General features: G+C 38.2%; 1 protein-coding gene and 1 long non-coding RNA gene across 2 annotated transcripts; one reads left to right on the plus strand and one right to left on the minus strand.

Annotated features, from left to right (window-relative positions):
• The first annotated feature begins 52 nt into the window (after positions 1–52).
• On the plus strand, positions 53–16,775 carry LOC144213584 (uncharacterized). The gene is made up of 5 exons (XR_013330016.1): positions 53–141; positions 932–1,019; positions 13,051–13,148; positions 15,696–15,808; positions 16,557–16,775. It is a non-coding gene; the product is annotated as an uncharacterized LOC144213584 (long non-coding RNA).
• LOC144213583 (coiled-coil domain-containing protein 149-like) lies at positions 11,017–18,005 on the minus strand. Its single transcript, XM_077742119.1, has 11 exons — positions 17,802–18,005; positions 17,693–17,731; positions 17,508–17,615; positions 16,614–16,730; positions 16,376–16,548; positions 16,245–16,317; positions 16,059–16,143; positions 15,855–15,999; positions 15,712–15,788; positions 13,045–13,146; positions 11,017–11,889 (listed from the first exon to the last, which is right to left on the minus strand). The coding sequence occupies exons 1-11, from the start codon at positions 17,859–17,861 to the stop codon at positions 11,612–11,614; spliced, it is 1,257 nt and encodes a 418-aa protein (XP_077598245.1). The 5' UTR covers positions 17,862–18,005; the 3' UTR covers positions 11,017–11,611.
• Between the last annotated feature and the right edge of the window lie 1,190 nt (positions 18,006–19,195).

A 19,195-nucleotide genomic window follows, 5' to 3' on the forward strand; every position in this document is an offset into this window, starting at 1 on the left:
GCAGCTGTAATCCATCCTTGATTACTTCCTGTTGTGGGTATTTAAGTGCCACGGAAATCGTAGTCATTGTCAGATGGTCTGTGTATGTCCATGTGTAACTTCTTGAGTGACACACTGTGTCACAGCATACATCGCTACAAGGTATTATTCCATTCATGAAAGATTGTTTAATATCTAAATAGCTTCTTTTTTCAACGGTACTTGGATATTAAACAGTACTTGGATATTAAACGGCACTTAGATATTAAACAGTACTTAGATATTCAACTCTCTCTCATGAATAAACAGTAGATATTTAACTCTCTCTCATGAATATAAGATGGTTTTAACAGAACTTGGATATTAAACAATACTTGGATATTAAACAGTACTTGGATATTAAACAGTACTTGAATATTAAACAGTACTTGGATATTAAACAGTACTTGGATATTAAACAGCACTTGGATATTATACAGTACTTGGATATTAAACAGTACTTGGATATTAAACAGTACTTGGATATTAAACAGTACTTGGATATTAAACAGTACTTGGATATTAAACAGTACTTGGATATTAAACAGTACTTGGATATTAAACAGTATTTGGATATTAAACAGTATTTGGATATTAAACAGTACTTGGATATTAAACAGTACTTGGATATTAAACAGTACTTAGATATTAAACAGCACTTGAATATTAAACAGCACTTGGATATTAAACAGTATTTGAATATTAAACAGTACTTGGATATTAAACAGTACTTGGATATTAAACAGTACTTGGATATTAAACAGCACTTGGATATTAAACAGTACTTGGATATTAAACAGCACTTGGATATTAAACAGTACTTGGATATTAAACAGTACTTGGATATTAAACAGTACTTGGATATTAAACAGTACTTGGATATTAAACTCTCTCTCTCTCTCACTGTTGACAGGCGACCAAAAGGGACCAAAAGACCGGCGTCCAAAAGACTGGCAACCAAACGTCCGGTCACGAGCAAGACGACATCTCTACTGTAGTAGGTAAATTTTTCATTGTTTTATTTATAGCATAAAAGGATTCAAGACTAATGAGTTACGAGTCCAAACCATTCGGACTTGGAGCGGTTGATCATTGGTCGTTAATGATTGGTCGTCTTGCCGTGGTAAACTTTGGTTGCCGCTGTAAATTAACGAAACGATTGGCTAATAATCATTGATATAAAAATAGACAAATCCGTTAAAAATGCAATTTAGTTTTCATGATAAATAAGAATATCTATATTCTTTTAATTTGTTATTAAATTAAATGACTCTGATTTAAATGGGCCAACATAATTGGACATCTATCAACAGTCCAAAATTTCGAACCCTGCATCTTTATAGCACTTTTTTTTACCCTAAAAGGAAATTTGGTGTGTGTTTGTGTGTGTGTGTGTGTGTGTGTGTGTGACTCAGCTCAAAACACAACTTGGCTCAGTAACGATTTTCATTTATAATTATAGCAGCCAAAATCAATGGGAAGTATCGAGCTTGAAAAAGTGTTCTTACCTCAGGATCAATTCCATATAATTTCCAGATCAGCGCCGACTAATGGCCTTTCTATCGGCTTCACTTGGGAGAGGAATGACTCTCGCCGGCACCCCCATTTTGCAGCGTTTCTGGCAACAAACCTCCCACTTTTTTGGAAGAATATGTGACAAAAAAACAATCTCGAATATCTTCACATATGTACAAAACTAGAAGTTGGCCCTACAGTCCAAACACCTGACCAGAACCGAACTTGATTTGTAGACTCAAACCTGAAATTTCATTTTTTGTGATGACTCGGGGGTGCCGGAGAGAGTCATCCGTCTCCCAAGTGAAGCTGATAGAAACTTGTGATGTTCAGTTCTATCCAAAATTCCAAATTATGTTGAGATTTTAGGCCCGGCTCAGGTACAAAATCTTACCTCTAGACCGCTGGTGTCAAAGTGGAGGCCCGGGGGCCAAATCTGGCCCGCCGCATTCTTTTTATGCGGCCCGAGAAAGTAAATGATTGCTGTCTTTTTGTTTTAGGATCAAATTAAAATTAAGAGTCTGATTTTACCCCTTTTTACATCAATAATTGTCATATTTTTAATCATTTTTTTCTGGTTTTAGTTTAAAAATCATTTTGTAAAATCTAAAAATATATATATAAAAAATAATAATTAAAAATTATATATATATAATATAAAATATACAATATAGAATATAGACAATAATAATAATATAAAATAATAGTATATATAATATAAATAATAATAATATATAATATAAATAATAATAATATATATATAATATAAATAATAATAATATATATATAATATAAATAATAATAATATATATAATATAAATAATATATATATATATATATATATATATATATATATATATAATATAAATACTAATAATAATTTTAAAATGATAATAATAATATAAAAGAATATTATATATATATATATATATATATATATATATATATATATATATATATATATATATATATATATATATATATATATATATATATATATATATATATATATATCTATATATATATATATATCTATATATATATATATATCTATATATATATATATATATATATATATATATATATATATTTAAAAAAAATTGTAAATCTAAAAATAAATTTTAAAAAACTAAATAAACATTGTTTTAGATCTATAAAAAACTGAATATTCAGGGATTTTAATCCAGTTCATTTATTTCATTGCCGTTATGCAATACCACCCTGAAACGTGGCATTACATTTAAATGAAAGTCCGCCTTCTCCATTCGAAAGCATGCAAAAAAACGACAAGATCAAATGATCCTGGCGGATATCAAACGCTGCATATTTCAAGAATTTTTACACTTTTGATGATCGGCTTTACTTGCAAGTGCTACGAATGGCATCGGAATTAGGCCAAACAAATTCCCCCACCAGAGCGTACGTTACTCCATCTTCCCGAGGAGACTCCCTCCCCCCTCCTCCCTCTTTACTCCCCATAATATAGTTTTCATCTCACCTCTGAGATTAAACCCAAGCGCCATTTTGCCAATGGAATATCGGTTTAACCCATGTTGCGGCGATACACAAAAAAACAAAAGGGTAGACAATCTCCGCCATTTTTGAGTTGCCAGATCTATTTTGATGACAATTATCCCGACTCCAACGACTGTAGCGAGTAGAAACGACAGTCAAATGAGTCATAGCGGCCGACGGGTCTCTCTGGCTGTCAGCATCTACACAAACAGCACATCAAGTGAACGGCAATGGCTGCCGGGTTAGTCCTCCTTACGTAACGTAGCTGGCCCTTTTAGATTCATCACAGCACTCGGAACTGTGACGGCTGACTAATGACCCACTCCAACTGGCAACTGCCTCTCCAGTGTCATAACTTAATATGCGGGTGGGCGTCGGGTGAAAGAAAATGTACGCTTCTTTCCCTTGTTCGTCGGAAACTGCTGTCAGGATTGGCTGATACTTACCTCTGTCGAGATGAACCAATCGTTAAGCTCCTCTTTAAGTAGGAATAAACACTTGGAGGAGTATTTGATAACTATATACAGTACCTACAAGTACATATGTTGTCTAGAAGAGCATCAATGAAGACCTGAGGATTGAAAAACTGGATTTTCTCACATATAAGTCGCCTCCACGTATAAGCCGTACCTTTAAAATTGCCTTAAAATGGTTGAATTTGACAATTTCTCGAGTGTAAGCCGCCCCACGTATAAGCCGTACCTTTAAAATTGCCTGAAAATGGTTGAATTTTTTTAAATTACTCGCATATAAGCCGCCCCACGTATAAGCCGTACCCTTAAAATTGTCTTAAAAACATTGAATTTCACAATTTCTCGAGTATAAGCCGCCCCCTGATTCACAATTTTCACCTCCATATTCATGGTTTTAATAGGGAGTGAAAATGTCTTATTTTGAAGGGAAAATCTTTAAAAAATGATCACAGGTGATCTCAGGTTTCTGAGATACTGTATAAATCGATTTCTGGATTGCACATTCCTTAAGGAGGTCAGGTGAGCAGTACAATTAGGAATCGTGTCAGTACATACTTTGGTTACACTTATCTACGATGTTTGTCTAGAAAAACATCAACGAAAAACTGAATTTTCTCACATATAAGTCGCCTCCACGTATAAGCCATACCCTTAAAATTGCCTTAAAATGGTTAAATTTGACAATTTCTCGAGTATAAGCCACCCCTGATTCCCAATTTCCACCTCCATATTCAAAAAGGAAGTCAGGTGAGCAGCACAACCAGGAACTATGTTCACAGCGGTCTAGTTTGTCATCCCTAAGTAAAACCTTAAGCCAGAAATGGCAGACACAACTGAGTTTTTCCCATTTTATGCAAGAACCGGCTTACTTTTTCTCGAATTTCATTCATCGACATCAAAATTAATTTTTCAGAAGTTTAATCCATCTAACTTTTCTCAATTTTCAATCAAAAATGACCATATCGGCCACATCATCTTGCCCAAAAACCAAGACAGTAAAACATCTAATAGTTGGGAACAAAATCCGCCAAGAACCGTTATTGTCCACATGACTAAAGCAGCTGCCGTACACGGCACCCTCTCACGTTCCCCCCATCATATAGTCAGCTTCATTGACTGCATTGATTCTGAAGGATTATCTCGGCCGGGGCCATTACACCCAACGCCTTCTGGCTTCTTCCAGTCTGTCGGCTCACGTTAGCTAATCCTGGCCTAGCTTCATCAGTAATATCATTAAGGCGTCGTTTCTGCGTGTTATTTCTGGGTTATTACCTGCAGAGTAGCCTAGCGTGGTGGCTAACGCGAACCATCCTTCACCGTTTTGCACCGAGGACCTGAGCTTTGTTGACAAATAAAGCCAAAAAGGGGGCGTGTCCAAGCATGGGGACATTTGACAAAGTACTTTTAGATAAACTGGTTGTAGCACATTTGTCCAAGTGAGATTAGAGTCTCGGGTTGCAAGACAATCAGGCAGCTCTGCTGGACAAATGGCGAATAAATGACGAGCTAGAGCTTTATGTTAATTGAGGGCTGCCTAATGTAGTCGTTAGCATGCGCAGCGGCGGGCGTGACAAGCCTTAATTCTTTTTCACGACTTCCTCTCGGGGAGAGGCTCCGATGACATCGTTGCATTTTTCACCCGACGTGAGGCCGCCCAGGAGGAGCGTGAGGTTCCCTCCTCCTTCAATTTCTAGCTTGGGATTATTGCTGGGCCGAACGGTGGGAACAATGTCCTGCTTTAACCCGGGTTTCATTATTATTTTTTGGTTGATTTTGCCGTGCACTGGAAATGTTTGGTGCTTGGACGTTTGGTTGCTGGTCTTTTGGTCGTTGGTCAAATGGTGACAGAGAGTTTACTGTTGAAACCAGCTCTCAAAATTGTATTCGTGAGAGAGTTTAATATCTAAGAAAGGAGTTTAATATCTAAGTACTGTTGAAAATAGTAGATATTTAGATATTAAACTCTCTCATGAATATAATTTTGAGAGCTGGTTTCAACAGTACTTGGATATTAAACAGTACTTGGATATTAAACAGGACTTGGATATTAAACATGACTTGGATATTAAACAGCACTTGGATATTAAACAGCACTTGGGTATTAAACAGTACTTGGATATTAAACAGTACTTGGATATTAAACAGTACTTAGATATTAAACAGTATTTGGATATTAAACAGTACCTAGATATTAAACAGTACTTGGATATTAAACAGTACTTGGATATTAAACAGTACTTGGATATTAAACAGTACTTGGATATTAAACAGTACTTAGATATTAAACAGTACTTGGATATTAAACAGTACTTGGATATTAAATAGCACTTGGATATTAAATAGCACTTGGATATTAAACAGCACTTGCATATTAAACAGTACTTGCATATTAAACAGCACTTAGATATTAAACAGTACTTGGATATTATATATATTATATTTTACGCAATTCTGGTTGTGACATCCCGATTGTTGATGCTTGGGTTTCGTAATCTAATGTTATGCTAGCTTTTACATGTTGACAGAATAACAAGACGGTCAACAAGAAGATACATATCTTAAGAATAGCATGCAGGGACATTTTAGATTATTCTGGAATAATGAGGACTAATTAGGATCCACTATTTTAAAGTCACTTCCTGTAGTTTTTCATAGTTTTTTTAATCACCAGGTCAACGACCTCCGTTTTCACTCGCCTACAGGCGCCCCCTATTCGCACAAAAATACAAAAAATAGAACCTATCCCGTATGAGCAAATGTGTACTCAAAATATACAAGCTGAACCATTTTATTCCACTTGCATCTTCACAAAAACATTTCAAACTGCACATATGTTTTTCCTTTTTAAATCTCTCCGACTATTCAGCCTTTTTATCACCCGACTACAAAGCTGTGCTGCAGCACCACCAGCAGGCCAACAAAAGAACAATAGGGGCAAACAAATATTTAATAAAAATACACTATATTCTGCTCTTGATAAACCAATGGAATAATTATCAGTTTTTCTAATTTTATTATATATTATCCAAAATAAAAACAAAAACCAAAGGTAGAAAACGTAAGTACTGGGGTTCCATGACATTATTTTTTTGGGGAAAAATATTTACGTTTATATTCACTTATATAAAAATATTAGAAAATATATCCGTACTGTCTGTATATTCATTTTCTCCCCAATTTATAGCGAAATTGAAAAACATCACTAGGCTTTTCATATTTCTTCCTCCCACCATAAGACAGATCGAGTCTAGCACCCTCGTACATCACACCCAGTCCAAGCCCACCGTGTGCCTCTTAATCAACGGCAATGACAAGTAGTGGAAACAGCAAATCTGAATGGATCGGTCGAATTAGCTAGAGTATTAATAGCCTATCAAGCTTCGGGACGCAGCAGCTGCCGGGCGAGAAGGGTAAAAAAAATAAATAAATAAATTTAAAAGCCCTACAGCTCTTTGCCAAAGTGCTGGAAACAAGCTAGGCTGGCATTTCCTAAAGGAATACGGCCCTATATGTTGTTTTATGCCAATAACCCGCATTTTTCTTGACTGGGCCACCCAGTTCCGGCACCCCCTATTGCTGTGTTTTGACGCTGACAGCTGAAGGGGAAGCTTAAATATTAGGACTTATCTTGACTCGACAGCTGGCTTGATTTGGTGTTGAGAGCAGGTGTTTCGTTTAGACTTCCCCGATGGTTCGAACTCTTAAAAAAAGTGGGAGCAAGACACTCACCAACTCCCTAAAAAAGTAGACGCCTCCTCATCATTAGTCCACATCAAAGTTCTTGGCAGGGCAGAGGTGAAAAAAGAAGAAGAAGAAGAAGAGCCCAGAAGGGGGCTGGAAACGGCACCCTTTGAACATTACACTTCTTCAACCCAATTAGAAGCTGATCATGAACACACTCGCAAACAAGAGAGTAAGTTTGGTAGAATTCGCTTCCCAAGAACTGGTCTTCGATAGTCTGGGGAGTGTGGTTAGCTAAATTGACATTATGTGCTAGTTATTAGCATCTATTATATCAACCCGGATATAAGACAGTGTGTTTTTTGCATTGAAATAAGACTGAAAAAATGGAGGTCGTCTTATATTCGGGGGCTAGACATTATGTAACAAACTGGAATAAATTACTGTCAGCTACTGGTTAGCTAAATTGACATTATGTGCTAGTTATTAGCATTTATCATATCATTCCGGATATAAGACAGTGTATTTTGCATTGAAATAAGAATGAAAAAGTGGAGGTCGTCTTATATTCGGGGTCTAGACATTATATAACAAACTGGAATAAATTGCTGTAATCGTTTATTCCAGATTACTGTCAGCTACTGGTTAGCTAAATTGACATTATGTGCTAGTTATTAGCATCTATTATATCAAGCCGGATATAAGACAGTGTGTTTTTTGCATTGAAATAAGAGTGAAAGAGTGTAGGTCGTCTTATATTCGTGGTTTAGACATTATATAACAAACTGGACTAAATTGCTGAAATAATCTATTCCTTATTACTGTCAGATACTGGTTAGCTAAATTGACACTCTGTGCTAGTTATTAGCATCTATCATATTAACCCGGATATAAGACGATGTTTTTTGCATTGAAATTATATTTGGGGGTTCGACCTTATAAAACAAACTGAAATAAATTGCTGTAATCATTTATTCCAGATTACTGTCAGCTAGCTGTTAGCATCTATCATATCAACCTGGAAAAAGTGGAAGTCGTCTTATATTCGGGGTCTAGACATTATATAACAAACTGGAATACTTTGCTGTAATCATTTATTCCAGATTTAATGTCCTTATTTCCTTTATTTGCAGTTCAAAAAAGTTTTTTCAAACTTCAGTCTTGGTCGTCCAAAACTGGGGCCAATACGGTCCTTTTTTTAAATGTATTTGGATTCAAAATGGAGTTACAGGAGCCATTTTTAAACTGCTAGTGACCCAAAGCAGGTTTTCGTCCCCCATGGTAGGTAGAGTCAAGAAATGGAGTCCATTAGGATTCTAATGGAAAGCACATCGTTCCCTTTTCAATCTCCCATATTTTCCGGGGACGGCGTCTCCGCATTTTGCTTTTCCGCTTGACGGGGCATCGTAATTGCGCTTAATCAAGGCAAATTAAACATCCCGAATTCAACGGGAGATGGCGAGGGCGTGCGGGAGGGAGGCGGATCATTCCCAATAACCTCGGATTCCACAATGACAAACAAACCAAGGCGTTATCCATCTGCTTCGGGAGCATTCCAATCAACGCCAGATTCCGGTTTATGGAACAACAAGGGCATATCCGTTAAATTCAGGTTGTGTTCAGTCACCTTTATAAGTGCTTAGGGGGCGGAGCTAGTGGTTTGCAGGGACTATAGTTTGTTTAGAGTCTGTTTTACTGATTTAGGAAATTGAATTTAACTTGACATCCGAATTTCTGGCTAAACTAGTGGCGAAAGAGTCACATGACATCTCTCGGCCAATTATATTGCTGCTTTTAATATATCATTTGGCTTTAGGTAAACAGACATTATGTTAAGCTAATTATTAAAGCCTGTTTTTCACTTTGCCGTCCATACAAGCTCCGATATTGCCGTATAAAATGATTGGACACCGGTTTAGTTCTTACTCTGTCACGTAATTCTTGCAGGGCAGCCATTTTGGATCCGTTTTTCATGTCTTGGACCAGGTCAAGCTAGATAAAAACTTTTTTGGGTTGGAAAAACTGCTGTGTCGCCGCTCTGGCAACACAAAACTGGTCCTGACAAGTTTATGGAATATTCATTTGGCGGAGAAATACAAAACAAAACAAAAATGTCCGCCCACAAATTCAAATAATCTTAGTACAGATGACGGAATTTGAGCCAGATAGCTTTTTTTTTAGCTTTCCAATGAGATTGTATAGGAAAAGATGAGTGACAAGGTCCGTCTGTTTAGCTCACCCGTACCGCTGTCCTAATATGGCAGGTAATAAGGAGGGCCTGTCAGCAGTAGAGCAGAAAGTTAGACTTGTCACGGCACCCCCAAAAGCTCCGGGCCTTGAAGCGTCTCCGGAGATGTGAGAACACCCGGGTGAACGGAGGCCATCGCCGAGAAGAAAACGAATCAGCCAGTTTCTGGAGTAATTAACCCTGGCTCAGAAAGTGCGGCCTACAAAAAGCTCATCTCCAACCCCTTCAACCATTGAAAAGAGGACGATGATGATGATGACGGTCACACTTATTTGAGCCCGGGAGACCCGTTGACGGGTCTCGCTTGTCACGAAATTGTGCGTAAAAGCGAAAAGGAACGAAAGAAAACAAGTAAGACGGGCAGTCAAAACAAGCGGAAGGGAAACGAAAAGGTTTCATCTCTATATAAAGGAATGATTAAGAATAGCATGTGTGGAATATTACTATTACTATTATTTTGACTATGACTGACTACGACTATGGCTGATTATGACTGATTATGACTGATTATGACTGATTATGACTGGCTATGACTGACCATGACTGACCATGACCGACTATGACTGACTATGACTGACTATGACTCACTATGACTCACTATGACTCACCATGACTCACTATGACACACTATGACTCACTATGACTGACTATGACTGACTATGACTGACTATGACTCACTATGACACACTATGACTCACTATGACTGATTATGACTCACCATGACTGACTATGACTGACTATGACTGACTATGACTGACTATGACTGACTATGACTGACTATGACTGACTATGACTGACTATGACTGACTATGACTGACTATGACTGACTATGACTGACTATGACTGACTATGACTGACTATGACTGACTATGACTGACTATGACTGACTATGACTGACTATGACTGACTATGACTGACTATGACTGACTATGACTGAGTATGACTGACTATGACTGACTATGACTGACTATGACTCACTATGACTGACTCACTATGACTGACTATGACTCACTATGACTCACTATGACTCACTATGACTCACTATGACTCACTATGACTGACTATGACTGACAATGACTGACAATGACTCACTATGACTCACTATGACTCACTATGACTGACTATGACTGACTATGACTGACTATGACTGACTATGACTGACTATGACTGACTATGACTGACTATGACTGACTATGACTGACTATGACTGACTATGACTGACTATGACTGACTATGACTGACTATGACTCACTTTGACTCACTTTGACTCACTATGACTCACTATGACTCACTATGACTCACTATGACTCACTATGACTCACTATGACTCACTATGACTCACTATGACTCACTATGACTCACCATGACTCACTATGACTCACTATGACTCACTATGACTCACTACGACTCACTATGACTGACTATGACTGACTATGACTATGACTGTGGAGTCAAAAGGGTGGTGTAAATCCATAGAATGATTGCAAGAATATTAATAATCCTTTATTTGATACTTTAGATGCAGCCAAACATTAAACCAATCTCAAAACTTAACTTTCCCACATTTATACTGTCTTGTAAATGGTAGTTTTGAACAAAGAACGAAAAACTCAAGCAAGTAATCTTGGACATTTGGATTCCCATTGATTACAATTTCTTCCCATTTCCCTAACCAATTTGCATCAACTTCACATTCAAAGCCCTTTTTTTGGGAGACATCTTTGGAAAAGCAGTTATGGAATGTGTGTCACAGAAGCCCACAAGAGTTCCAAAGATCCTGCCAAAATACCCCGCCAAATACTATACACCCCCCAAACACACTCTAACAACTATGCAAATCTCGTCGCTGTCTTGAAGCCATGCAAAAAATCCTGATGAGGAATCCAAAGGCAAGCTGGTATCTCGTCTTACAACTTCATTAGTTCCCACTCCATCTGGTTTCAAAACTTGTGCTCGTAGGAATAGGGAAGGAAGGCTCCTTAACACCGTGCCAAATCGGCTGGCTGTTGCTGGGCTCACAACACCGCTCCAATTTATTTAGTAGCATGGGGATTAAAAAATAGCGAGTTGCGCCGCTTTGTGGGTTCGAACGTTTTTGCGTGGCAGCTGTGTGTCCGGCTGGAATGGCTTGACGGAAAGGCACAAACTTGTGCTGTAGTCTTCAAACTACATTATGACAAGCAATCTGCACCACCTGATATCTGATAGTTCCAGGTGCATCATGGGAGAACTGGTTTTCTGCCGATCCCAGTGCCAGTACCGCTTCCTCACCCTCTTCCGCCACCACCACTGTCTCACGTCCAGACTCCTCCCCCAGAGTATGTCCGTCTTCTTGCATCCGATTGGCTGTGGTTTGAGGTGGGCCATGTGCATTGAGGTTGGCATCATCTAGGTGGCGCTCTTGCGGTGATTCTTGAGAATTTGGTTTGTGTGGGATCACTAGGAGGGAAAGAAGAGTTGTTGATAAAGTACAAGTACTTCAAATACTTTAATTGGGATATATTACACTCCACTAGGAGGGAAAGAACAGTTCTTGATAAAGTACAAGTACTTGAAATACTTCAATTGGGATATGTTGCACTCCACTAGGAGGGAAAGAACAGTTCTTGATAAAGTACAAGTACTTGAAATACTTCAATTGGGATATGTTGCACTCAATAAGTTGAGAAATTGCAATAGCAATTCCACTTTTGACCACTAGAAGGCAGCACTCTTGACACTTAGTATGATATTTCCACTGTATTCAGTAAAACTGTGTATTTTACTATAGTATATATCAAAGGTTGGGAGCCTTTTTGACGAAGAGACCCATAAACAATTCATATTTTAGTTAATTCTAGTTGTAATATCTCAGTTCTGTCACTAGGGGTTTCCATATTTTAGCTCACAGGTTAGCAAAGAGCCAGATGCACTTATCAAAAGAGCCACATGTGGCTCCTGAGCCATAAATTCCCAACCCCTGGGATATATCCTATATATACACACATAGAGTCCTCATAATTTGCCCAAAAAGTTAGTTTCCACTAACTTATCCATCCCTACAAGAGCCACATGAGGCCACCAAGCCGCTAGTTGTTGACCCTTGCCCTAACGCATAATAGGATATCCACCATTTATTCAATACAGGCTATATCATACCAATTGTGATGGAGTGATTCCATAGCAACAGGCTAAATTTACCCACATTGACACGGGAAGGTGTGACAGGAACAGCTTAGTTCTGCTTTTTTTTGGGTTAAAATGTGGCCGCACTTTGGGGGATTACTGACCCATATTTGTGGATACGCATGGAGAAAAAAAAAAGGTTAAAGATTCTCAAAGGCCCAATGCCTGGTGGTTTTTCTATGTAGCATCCATATTTATGCACCCCCAACCCTCGTGCACACATTTCACACTCGGTCATTTTTCAAGAGAAGTTTTTGAATGTCAGCGGGCGAGAATTTGCCTCACATTTTTTAAAATGCCATGGCATTTGGGCAACTCCCACCAATGAGAGGACAGGAACGGCATATAGGCGACGGCTACGTGAGCTAATGGCGCTCTTTATGCCATCTCGTCAACGCCACGGGTTTGCGCGCCATTAACTCGCTTTACCTGCAGGCGGGCCAAGTTGCTGAGACGCCACCTGCGTTGGATGGAGGTCCAATGGGAGCTTCTGATTGGCTGTCACCTCGTTCCAAGTTCCTGCTGGAGTTACTGTAAGTAAAATTGCTAGTTTTTAGATTCTTACATACCTGTTAACATGTTTCCCAGTATTTTTTTATCATTTCAAATTGTGTACGCCACAGGTGTCAAAGTGGCGGGCTGAGGGCTAAATATGGCCCGCCGCATCATTTTGTAGGGCCAGAGAAAGTCAATCATGAGTGCTGACTTTCTGTTTTAGGATTTTAAAATGAAGAGTATAGATGTATATTAAGTTTCCTGATTTTTTTCCCTTTTTAAATTAATAATTGAAATTTTTAATCAATTTTTTCGTTGTTTTTAGTGCTAAAACAATTTTGTAAAATCTAAAAATATACTTAAAAAAATCTAAAATAAATATTGTTTTAGATATAGCTTTAGATCTATAAAGAAACAAATATTCAGGGCATTTAATCCAGTTCTTTTAATCCATTTATTTTAAAAAAAATTTAAATAATATATCTAAAATGGTCCAGCACAACCCCAGACAAAAACTATTAAAATCATCATACATAAAACCTATTCTTGTTTAGATTTAGATTAGAACTTTATTTTCTTTCATTGCAGTAGCAAAACAGACACAGAAGACATTATAGACCTAGTTAAAAAAAACTGGAGCCACACACAGGACGTCCACAAGATTCTAATACATACTAAAACTGAATTTAAATATCCCTATACAAACATACCACATCAGCAAGCAATATATCCAACCACTCAAACTTTTAACATCACACAGCGACATCTACTGAACCTCAAATATAATACCTCCTAAATTTACCCTTTCACATGTTGCCATGTCAATTTAATCTCACCCAAAAAGCCAATTATTCCATTCGATTATTATCAATTATTATTATCACCGGCTGAGTGAAATTGGATCATTTACCCTTTCAGCACCCATAAAAAAACGCTGCCAGTTCTTATCTGGATATTTTTCAAGATGTTTAAAAATCTGAGGATACGCCCCCCCCTCCATTACCGTCACGTCCCTTAAAAGTGTCAGCCTACCCCCCCCTCACCCCGTCAAAAGTGGCCTCAACTTCCCCATCATCTGTCTTCATTAGCAATGGCTACACGCCTCTTGCCCTGACACCATATGCTACTTAAAGCGTCACAAACACACCCAAACGTGCCAAATACGCTCATCAACCTTTACGACAAACCATCCAAGTGTGAGGGCGCCATAGCGAAACAACACCCCCAAAACGCTGGCGCGCAAATGTTTTGTTTTTGGGGTGATTGGCCACTCTTGGGAGGGGGTGAGGGGGTGTCAATCACGCTTTAGGCTCCCAAACAAATAGTTTTCCCGTTTCATTGCGTCCTGTTTAATACACATCAACCCCGCACCTCTCTTTCCGCCGCCTACAAATCCCCTAATAACGCCACATTCCCCCTAAATGTGTTTGTAATGTGGGCAATCATTTTCCATAATGGACGCTTGTCAGTTTTATGGCGGAGAATGATGGTCTAGTGACAGGCCCGCAGACCCCCACCCCCCTCCCCTAGACGCCTCCTGAAAAGCGGCACAACACTGCCTTCTAGTGGAGAGAATGGAAACTGTGTCCCGGTAGTATTCAACCACAAGTTGTATTCTTTGTGGTTATCTTGTTTCCCATATTTATTTATTTCTCCTTTTTAAGGTGTTTACTAGACTACAATAAACTGTAAAAAATGGAGGAAGACTTTGAGTTATTTGTGCAATGGAAGATGGATGGTGCTTGGACTTTTGGTCGCTGGTCTTTTGGTCTCCGGTCAAATGGGGATTGGGAGTTTACTGTTGAAACTAGCTCTCAAAATTATAAATATAGAGTGTTTAATATCTAAGAGAGAGAGAGTTTAATATCTAAATACTGTTTAATATCCAAGTACTGTTGAAAACAGGTTTCAAGAGCAATTAGATATTAAACAGTACTTGGATATTAAACAGTACTTGGATATTAAACAGTACTTGGATATTAAACAGTACTTAGATATTAAACAGTACTTGGATATTAAACAGTACTTGGATATTAAACAGTACTTGGATATTAAACAGTACTTAGATATTAAACAGTCCTTGAATATTAAACAGTACTTGGATATTAATCAGTACTTAGATATTAAACAGTACTTGGATATTAATCAGTACTTGGATATTAAACAGCACTTGCATATTAAACAGCACTTGCATATTAAACAGTACTTGCATATTAAACACTACTTGCATATTAAACACTACTTAGATATTAAACAGTACTTGGATATTAAACAGCACTTGGATATTAAACAGCACTTGGATATTAAACAGTACTTGGATATTAAACAAGACTTGGATATTAAACAGTAATTGGATATTAAACAGTACTTGGATATTAAACAGTACTTAGATATTAAACAGTACTTGGATATTAAACAGTACTTGGATATTAAACAGTACTTGGATATTAAACAGTACTTGGATATTAAACAGTACTTGGATATTAAACAGTACTTGGATATCAAACAGCACTTGGATATTAAACAAGACTTGGATATTAAACAGTAATTGGATATTAAACAGTAATTGGATATTAATTTTGCAGTTGAGAGAAGACCCACCTGGAAGACTCCACAACCCAGAAACCTCCAAGGTCTTCAACTTCCTCTCCAAGTCAGCAACCCTTGTCCCGAGGATCCTGCATTAGTAACAACATGCGTATGTATTATATCTTTCTATATACCCCAGAGTAATTGCGCCTCACCTGTTTGTGTGCCGTTGGTGCTGGATGACCAGATTTTTCTCGTGAATGGTCTCCAGTAGGGCCATGGCCAGGGACTTAAGGTCGGATATAGACTGAGGCGTGGGGGGGAGGCTACAACCGCGCTCTTCCAAAAGCATCTCCTCCACTAGAAGAAAAAATGGCGGTCATTTCTTGCAAATTGATTCATTTTTTTAAGTGTAGAACCTTGTTGAGCTGAAAGAACCCCCATAATAGGACTTCTGTGTGACTTCTCATCCACATCATAGATTTTCCTTCTTTCCAGAGCATTCTATAAAAAATCGAAATTGTCTTTATACTAAACATATAAACAGAAAATCTACCCAAACCACATCCTGATCCGACTTATCTTCCCAGATGAAAAGTCTTTACCTTGTACTTCATAATATTGGACTTGAGAAGATTCACTTCCTTTTGCACTTGAGTTAAGCGCTCGTGCAAATACCTGAAAGTGCCGTTACGTAAACAAAACCACCAAATGAAGCGGCTCGGGGTCTACTTACCGATTTTCCATGCAAAGCGCATCCAAGTCCACCATTCGCGAGCCACGGTTTCCCAAAACCTGATTGAGTTCCACGTTAAGTCGCTCGGCCTTGTCGCGATACCCGTGCCGCTCCGTCTTCACGTCTTGGAGCTCATCCGCCAAAGCCTTGATGTTGTCCGCCATGACTTCCATCTATCCAGACCATAAACCACCTCCAGAAAATTCCAACCACATGGATTTCTAGAAGTTCTCCCAACCTGATGACCTGCTTTTTCCAGCCGTTGGACTAGATTTTCACGTTCATGTGCCGGGAAGTGCCGTACGCCCAAGTCTTCGCCCCCCAGCCGCTGCCGAGTGATAGTCATTCGGAGGAGCTGACCATGTTGTGGAGAGGTAGTAATTGCAACCGGATTGGGACCACATACATTTGAAGGTTTTTACGAGATTACAATGAACTGTTTTACTGAGAGTTTACTGTTGAAACTAGCTCTCAATCTATATTCATGAAAGAGACTTTAATATCTAAGAGAGAGTTTAATATCTAAGTACTGTTTAACTGGTTTCAACAGTACTTGGATATTAAACAGTACTTGGATATTAAAGAGTACTTGGATATTAAGCAGTACTTGGATATTAAACAGTACTTGGATATCAAACAGCACTTGGATATTTAACAGTACTTGGATATTAAACAGTACTTGGATATTAAACAGTACTTGGATATATAATAGTACTTGGATATTAAACAGTACTTGGATATTAAACAGTACTTGGATATTAAACAGTACTTGGATATTAAACAGTACTTGGATATTAAACAGTACTTGGATATTAAACAGCACTTGCATATTAAACAGTACTTGGATATTAAACAGTACTTGGATATGAATCAGTACTTGGATATTAAACAGCACTTAGATATTAAACAGTACTTGGATATTAATGATCTCTTTCTTAGATATTAAACAGCGCTTGCATATTAAACAGTACTTGGATATTAAACAGCACTTGGATATTAAACAGCACTTGGATATTAAACAGTACTTAGATATTAAACAGTATATAATTTTGAGAGCTGGTTTCAACAGTAAACTCTCTGTCACCATTTGACAGGCGACCAAAATGGACCAAAAGACCGGGGACCAAAAGACCTTGTTATCTCCTCTGGCTTCCAGTAATTGCTGGTTCAGCTCTTTGGTCTCCTCCCCAAGCCGCTTCGCCCGTTCCTTGGAATCTCTCAGAAGCTGGGCCAGGTTCACCTTTACAAAGTCAACATTCAGTTTTTGGTTGAAGAAAATGAGTTAGTTACTATTGACTGAAAACTTCTATGACTTACTTGAGTGCGTTTCTCCGGCGGTAAAGATTGGTCGCCTTCCTGAATCGTAAAAGGCATGTCAGTGGCCAAACTAGCAAACCTGTTGATTGTTTTTTCCACAAGCCCTTACGATTAACTCCCTGTACTTCTCCTTGAGTCCTTGATGGCGCTCTCGGAGCTGATTGGACATCAGCCTGTACTGGTCTCGTTCTTGCTGACACGTGTCCAACTCCTTGGACAAAATGAGAAGGGCTTCTTTTTTGCTGTCCAGTTTGCGCTTACACACCAGATACTTGCAGAAACACAAATAATGTATATGACGTCCATTGCTGTCAATGGCAACAACCAATCAGACAATTTATTATGGATATAAAATAAGGGATGCAAAACATTGCACTGTAGTTAATGCATTAAAGCAGGGGTGGCTAACACGTGGCTCTCGAGCCTAATGCGGATCCATTAGGCACTCGGCTATGGTCAAAGAAACATGGAGGGTTGTTATGAGACAGCCAATGAGAGCCCAGTATTGTAGGATAGTTGTCAAGCAAGAAATAGGGCATTTATCAGTTAAAATTTCAAAATAAAATGACGGTTATAGAAAATGTACTGATGTTTTTGTAACTTGGATCTTTATTCAGCACTCATTTGCATCTCAAAGGGGTTTGTAACCTGAAAAAGTCGTATCTAGAGGCATTTGTAAGTAGAGGTATGACTGTATGTGGCTTTAATTGAGTACCGGTCAGGTGACTGTGGGTGTGTCAACACCTGGCCAGCAAGAGGAAAGACAAACATTGCAGTAAGGAGTGACAAATAATGTTAAGACACAAAATGGCAGCTTGGCATTGTAAAAAAAACTGCAGTAGCTGCAAATAAATCGACGTTTTGCATCATTTGTCCTAAAGAATTATATTTATAGGATAGTGATGCAGAAAAAGTTGAGCATCACTGCCACCTGCTGGTTCCATATGTTAATTGGGAGTTTCAAAATGGAATTTCATGAGATAAACTGGATAAATCCGTCATACGCACCTCGCTGACCAATCCTTGCCAGTCACCCTCGCTTCGGGAATTCAGCATTCTGAAAAAATAATCGCGATTTTTTTTAATTAATGGGGAAAGACCCGCAACGACGTGTTTTGTTTACCTGCTACGTCAGATAAGCGAGAGTCATTAAGCAAGAGCAGTAAGAGAAACAACTGGATCCGGTTTAGTTGAGAGAATAAAATATAATGCTGCGTTTTTCTTTTTCAACGATTTAATCCATATCGTTTCATCTTTTTATTGTAATTTCAATAACATGATATTCAAATATTGTATAGGAAGAAGTTTAAAGATGAGACAAAGTCATTGGTTCATTTTTCATGGTTTTCAACATCAGCGTTTCCGCCCTGTACTTTATTTTGAAATTTAATCTCGGAAATTAGTAAACAGTTTGGCTAAGGGGAGTTGAGTATATCGTGGATAGACTTCTCAATGGACAAGAACGCGCCTGGAATTGTTTACCAAAACGCTTATGGAATTAAC

The sequence above is a fragment of the Stigmatopora nigra genome, chromosome 20 (assembly GCF_051989575.1).
Source record: "Stigmatopora nigra isolate UIUO_SnigA chromosome 20, RoL_Snig_1.1, whole genome shotgun sequence".
In the NCBI taxonomy this organism is placed as follows: Eukaryota; Metazoa; Chordata; class Actinopteri; order Syngnathiformes; family Syngnathidae; genus Stigmatopora; species Stigmatopora nigra.

Bases quoted from the DNA above. Each gene is read 5' to 3' on its own strand.
- LOC144213583 (XM_077742119.1), bottom strand. From the start codon at position 17,861: ATGTCCAATCAGCTCCGAGAGCGCCATCAAGGACTCAAGGAGAAGTAC. The intron at 17,732-17,801 runs GTAAGGGCTTGT...TTTACGATTCAG, and splicing joins AGAAGTACAGGGAGTTAATC to GAAGGCGACCAATCTTTACC. The intron at 13,147-15,711 runs GTGGGTCTTCTC...TTTTACTTACAG, and splicing joins TGGGTTGTGGAGTCTTCCAG to TAACTCCAGCAGGAACTTGG.